This window comes from Macrobrachium nipponense, chromosome 13 (assembly GCF_015104395.2).
Source record: "Macrobrachium nipponense isolate FS-2020 chromosome 13, ASM1510439v2, whole genome shotgun sequence".
In the NCBI taxonomy this organism is placed as follows: domain Eukaryota; kingdom Metazoa; phylum Arthropoda; class Malacostraca; order Decapoda; family Palaemonidae; genus Macrobrachium; species Macrobrachium nipponense.
Window position 1 is genome coordinate 102,649,791 of NC_087206.1, and position 6,867 is coordinate 102,656,657.

The 6,867-nt window shown below is 40.3% G+C and overlaps 1 protein-coding gene across 1 annotated transcript; it reads right to left on the reverse strand.

Moving 5' to 3' along the window:
- Positions 1 to 385: 385 nt before the first annotated feature.
- On the reverse strand, positions 386 to 949 carry LOC135225410 (uncharacterized). The gene has a single exon (XM_064264746.1). The coding sequence runs from the start codon at positions 947 to 949 to the stop codon at positions 386 to 388; it is 564 nt and encodes a 187-aa protein (XP_064120816.1).
- Between the last annotated feature and the right edge of the window lie 5,918 nt (positions 950 to 6,867).

Here is a 6,867-nt window from a genome sequence, read left to right on the forward strand (position 1 = left end):
ACTATCAAAGGCTAAACTGTTTGTTGCCCACCCTTCTAACGGCATTCTGGCCCTATCCAAAATTGCGTGGACAGATTCTTGTTCCTTTTTCATCTCATCCAAACTGTTAAATGTACTGACATAGTTATCAACATAAAAGGACTTGCTTAATTCAGGTCTTCCTTCTAACTTAAAATGATGATTCAACACTTGTTGTAACAAAAAGGGACTAGCTGTGATGCCGAACACCACGACTCTGAAAGCGAAGGTCAGCGCTCGACCTGCTACTTCTCGCCACAAGAATCTTGTATATTTGGCATCACAGGGATCTAAGAGTACTCTATGAAATGCTTTGCTTATGTCTGCAAGCATGGCGTATTTATTCATTCGAAACTTTAGAAGCAAATTATAGGCCAACTACCAAATTAGGCCCAGGTAAAAGGCATTCATTTAATGATTTATTATTCTTAGCTTTGGATGAGGCATTGAATACGATTCTAAGGGGGGTTGTGCAGCTATCCTTTTTAATGCCGAAATGCGGCATGTAGTATCCCTCTATTTTTGGATCTTTTACTTCATATATAAATCCTGCCTCGAGGTATTTGTCGATCACTCCCTGATATTGATCATAGTATTCCTTGTCTTTCTGAAATTTGGTTTGCAACGAATCCAGCTGTGCTACAGCATTTCTAAAGTTGGTTTCTGGCCTACCTTCTGAACGGAACGGCAAGCTAACCTGATATCCTTCAGGCTTCTTCGTTACACTCTGCGAAACCTTTCGCATAGCTTCCGCTTCGCGGACAGTGTATTGCTCGGATGGGGCGATGCCTAAGGTGTCTAAACGCCACCATTCATCAACATCAAATGCAATTGGTTCACTCGCGACCCTACATACCCTGAGTGTTCTCACATGATCTATCTTGTGACCTTCTAATAGCCACTGGCACTTTCCCATATGGCGACATGCCATTATGGGTCAGAAAAAGACTTATCCCATCGATCCTTTCTACTCCAATAATAAAATAATTAAAATAGTCTGCACCCACAAGAATGTGCACGTTTCTTAACTTATCGCTTTTACTGTCAGGATCTGCTAACGTGACTCCCTTCCCCACTAGGTGTTGTCATACTCTTACATAACCTGCGTTATGAATCGAGACGTCTACGTTCTTGTGAACAACTAGTTTCATTCGAACAATTCTATTACCCGTCTCTACCCCGCAACTCACTACGTCATACTGGCCACTGATTTCTGCTGAACCAAAGGGAGCAATGTTTAATGCCACTCTGCCTACCACTGGCAGGCCTAACTGCTTTGCAGTTTTAGCGGAGATAAAACTTCGTTGACTCCCAGTGTCCAAAAACAAGCGAACCCGTTTACTCCCCTGCTTGTGATGGATCTCGGCCATGGCCGTTGGCAAAATCATACAGGGAAGATCTACACTAGACGTTTGGGCTACTTTAGCGCTCTTACACGGTTGTGATTCTACTTTCTCTTTGGGCGGACGGGGGTTTCTATCATGCTGCCTGGTCGTCGCATTTACTACTGAGCGGGAGGTTGTAGCTTGACTGTTACTTACTAAACTGGGATTACTTCGGGACGAAGTGGAGGGAACTGAATGTGCTTTTCTAAAGCTGCTATTATCACAAATGGAGGTATTATGATTATTTCCACAACTTTTACAGGAATTGGGGTTAGTGCATCTATCACTACGGTGACCTGACTGAAGGCAATTAAAACACAGGCCTTTTCTTAGTAGAATGCGGCGTCTGGCAGCCACGTCACTTACTCAGCGGCATCCGTGAGGCGGGTGCCGTTCATTGCAAAAGGGACTAAGAATTATTCTGCATAGGTTTCGTTCTGGGTCTAACGCTGACATTGTTATTCTTATCAGATTCTAATTTTTCACCTCGCTGTAATGCGTCATCTTCCAACATGCGAATTATGAAGTCTATAGCTTCAAAAAATTCTTCTAAATTATAGTCACATTTTCTGAGGTGTTCGACCACCATTCAATAGAGCTTACCTTCTGACAACTTCTGATTGATAAGGCTCATGACCATGCCATGGACTATATCATTAGTACTGAGCCTCTTTATTTGCTCAATGATCACTGTTAACTCAAACCTGAACTTCTTCAGCTCTACGGGGTTCAACGAGGGTACGAAAATGTTGGCAAGTTTTTGATGCAAGAACACGAGCGTTTAGTGTACATTACCATATTGCTTATCTAAGAGATCTAACGCTACCTGGTAATTCGCGGCGGTTACACTTAGGGATTTAACGATCCTAAGCGGATCCCTGCCCAGATTCCCTAATAAGTAAGTAAATTTGGACACAGTCGTCCAAATCTGCCCTTCGATCCACGTGGATCGTGAACAATTCTCTGTAAGAAGCATATTCCTGCACTTCCCCCTCAAAAGTGGGGAGAGGCAGTGGTTTCAATTTGGGGAGGGAAACATTCCCTGTCTGAGTGACTTTCAGTTTATCGATTCGATTCAACAAAAGGGTAGAAGCTCGCACAGCTTCTGCTAAGGTTTGCCTGATTCTGGCATCTAAGTTAGATTCTAACTTTACGACTTGATGTTTGTACAGCTCTCAAAGGTGACCTTCTTCTTGTCTCAACTGTGTGACCAAATTTTGGTGCACTCTCTCCGAATACGTTTCTACTAACGCACGCTGTGATTCGGCGAGTAAGTCCGCGGTGAGACTCAGCGAGGCCTCAAAATGAACAATCATAGCCACTGCCATTTTGTATTATTTACTCTACTTCTTAGGGGGGGGGGGGGGGGTTTTGCAAACTAGGAAATGAGGATTTTTCTTACGTTAGGAAGACGGGGTGCAAAGACTAGTGACACGTGGGTTTAATAGCACATCAGAACAAGCTGAGCCTAGTTATTTTGTCTGTCTGTCTCTCTCCTGATTAATCTCATCAAACGATTGAGGAATGCGTTACGGATTTCTGAATCAAAAAAATGGACTGACCGTTCCGTCCCTTTTGTTTTGCCTTCGCGGTAGGCACGAGAGTTCATAGGCAAGTGTCAGACTCCGTACCGACTTCTTTTGTAGCAGTATTTGGAGATTCTCGCATAAAAGTTCTTTACCTTCTTGACATATTCAACAGAATTTACAGTAAAACGATTATCAGGGAGATACTCTCTGATCGCTGCATCGCAGATAGCAATTATGTCACAAATTTTCCTCAAGCGTTCAATAAGAGTACGTAAATTATCCCAAATGGTTTTGAGGTGATCGTTTGCTAGATCGTTTCCTCCTACATACAACACGACCAACTCATACCGTCTCTGCCAGAATGATAGACTACTATCTAAAAATTGACTGACCAGACCTCCTGGCCTTCTAAAGATCTCAATCTGGTTATCTGAACACTGGGGCAGATTCGGTGGGAGCTGACTGTGTCCTCTCAGGGCTACCCTAAAGACCATACTTTATTGAAATTTCCCTTCAAGCTCTAGAGCGCACTTATCATCCGGTTCTCGAAGGACCAAATGTCGGGAATTTTCTCGACTTTTATTATATGATTCGTGCCCGGATGTTCTGGGCAGATGACAAGGCCTTGAGGAGGCGCGCACTCTAAAACTCTTAGAGTGAGATACAATAAAATTTGGTCAACATAACAGTTTTATTACGAAAAATAAACATTTAAATACATTAACAGAACACTGAAACTAAAGTTCCTAGCAGAATTCCACAGTACACGCAGTTTCGTACTGCTTTTACTAATTTAATACAAATACTTGAAAATTCTTATGGCCTTTGTATGTTGCAACACATAGGATCTTTGATGTCACGTGCTTGTAAAGCACTAAGTCCACAAATGGACGAAAAATCTGCACAATACGAGACCCATTGACTCAATGTCACAAACAAATAACTTTCTTGCACTGGCAGCTTTCTTTTGTTGCATAAATAGAGTCCTTCATCGCAGGGATGGCACATATATACGTGGATAAAGTTAACTTGCTGTTAAGACGGAATTCGACCTAGCATGGCGATGGCTGGGAGTCGGAGAATTGAGAGACACACAAATTTTTACGGTACTTACACGGATCAGGTTCTGGGCAGGAATGACGCATCACTTCGCCCTTCTTCAAAGGAAACTTACGCTTTCCCGCGTGAACTACAGAATCCTTGTAATTCAGGCGGGAATCATCGATTATTTCGACATTACGTATATTACTAAATCTATTTTATTCTTGAATGTGAAATATGACTGTTACGTTATTATTTAAGATCAATGAATTAACTTAAAGTTCTGGCTGGAGGCCGTAATCTGCAAATTCTTTAATGAATATGGAGTCCTTGGCTCCAAATCTATACATAGATAATTTATCTCTTACTAGTGATCAGCGAATTATATTTATTAACGAAAATTCATAACGTCTTCTTTTCTATAAGACGCGCTCCTTACCCGCCATGCATTTAGGAATTGCGTCATAAACTGTCGTGTATTGGACAGCTTTCTGTTCAATGAATCGCCCGCGAGATCCCTCAGTCTTGCCCCAATTTAACGCAACACTTGTGAAGTTAAATGGCGGGGATTTCGAATGATCAGTTCGAAATTCACGACACAACATGTGGATATCGAGGGAGAATTCGAAGTCCCTCAGGTCACGTGACTTACCCGAACATAAACAACAGATATCATTCACAAACTTAGACAGCGTACCCAATAATATTCGTACACTGATTACTTACAAAATCCAGATCACAACATTCTCATATTCTCACAACCCTCTCAACCGATGCATTAAATACGGAAACAACAAAAGAATGCTGATGAACTTTCTTAACTCTGGGTATGTATAAGATCCTGTCACATTTTTTTTTTCCTCACAAAATATGACATGCCAGTAATCCAAGAAGCTCATATTGGCACTAGGTTTAGGATTCATTGCTTGCTGTCGCCATTCCAAATCAAGTTCCTGAGCATTAATGTTATCACTCAGATATGGGAATCGTGTCACTATGGATGTTAAACTAGGTGCACTCAAATTGTAAGCAACTTCAGGGTACAAGCAGGATGAAAAGTCAAAATATTCAACTCTGTCAAATCTTCCTTGAATTTGTTAACACTAGGGCACTCAAATTGTAAGCAACTTCAGGGTACAAGCAGGATGAAAAGTCAAAATATTCAACTCTGTCAAATCTTCCTTGAATTTGTTTAACACATTCGACAAGGAAATGTTTGCAATGTGTGTAAAACAACAAAGCCATATTGTGATCTTCTCCCATTTCTATTGCTATGCTCCGAATTGTAGCTGATCCCTTTAATCCAAGACGAACACACATTCATAATGAGAGTGGTAAGTTCTTTTCTAAGTTGATGTAACAGAGGCATTTCACTCTGAAATAGCAAATTGAATGCTGTAATCCTTCCGAGGTTGTAAGATGAAAACTCTAAATAAGCTTCAGTGAACTTATTATTCAACCTTCTCAAAATGCTTTCATTGGTGTATGTGGGATCTTCTAATCCTACTTGAGTGAAATAAAGTTTCAACGGTTCATATTGCTCTAAAGTGCGATCCACACAAATTTTCAGAGGTAACCATCTCGTCCTACCTGCTCTCAAAATTTGTTTTTTTCAACCTGGAAAAAATCTTGGAATTCTCGAAAGGCTTCTGTTCTCTGAGATGACATGTGGAAGCACAGGATGAGCATAAACGTATCAGATGACATGAACAATTCACTGGTAAAATCCAAGGACAGTCTTTGATGAATAATTGGGAAACAGAATGATGTTTACCAAAACATGACATTATAGGTATCGGCACAATATCCAATCACATTTATCATAGGGATGTTGCAGGATGTCGTCATGCACTCCTTAATTTTACCATAAATAGTATCAGCTTTACCGTTGGGCAATTCAGTGAGGTCTACAAAAACACATCTCATTTCAAATGAATTTGCATCAAAAAAAGTTCCCAAAATTGCTAATTGCGATGTAGTTGACTTGTCAGTTGTTTCACCTATCAAAACTGAAAACCTATGTTGCTGAAGTTTCTCTGTATTTTCTCTCAAAAAGTGAAAACCAAGCACTTGCCATGATATTGGTAGCTTTTTGCTTTCCCAAAGTTACCTTCTTCAGAACCTCATCTGCTGGAAACAAATCTCGAAGGAAAGGTAGGAAATTTTCACACATGCTGATTGGCAAATTATTTTCAGCAATGAAGCTACATATATTAATTTCCATTTTTGCTGCTGCATCCATTGATGGTCCCATATAACCACTGATGCTGGGCTAAGACTTTGCTAAATTTACACTTCTTTTCGCATTATCACTATGGGTCTTGGTTTCACTATGACGAATTAATGAAGTTTTAGCACACGAAAGTTTTACACTGCATACTTCACAAAATGGCACATGTTTTCCCTCCACTGTCTTTTTCTTCAACCATGGGTTGAAAACAGGACTTGTCAACCAAGTGTCCAAAAACTTTTGCTCAAATTTCGTCTTCTTCTTAATGGGTTGCACTTTTCCTTGCTTTTTATTGGTCTGTATCATAATCATTCTCACTACTACAGTCCATTTTTGTTGCCATCTGAAAGAAAGGTAAATTCTCCATCCCATAATCAGGCAATGTCATTTTCACTTAGATCATGGCAATACTTATCAACAATAAAGTTGATTATGTAGTTGATCATATGGATCAACAGCCAAAATATTTTAATTTTGTTGTTAGTAAGCATGACCATTTCATTGTGTTCATGAATCACCTAAAATGAGCTTGAGACTTTACCTCTAAGTGATAACTGTCTACTTTCGGAAACAGGTAAAGACTAACTGAGACGCTGAGTATTGTAACTTGCATTATGAAACTTCAAGCGATTGTGCGTTGCGTGTGTGTACAGGAATGGGACAT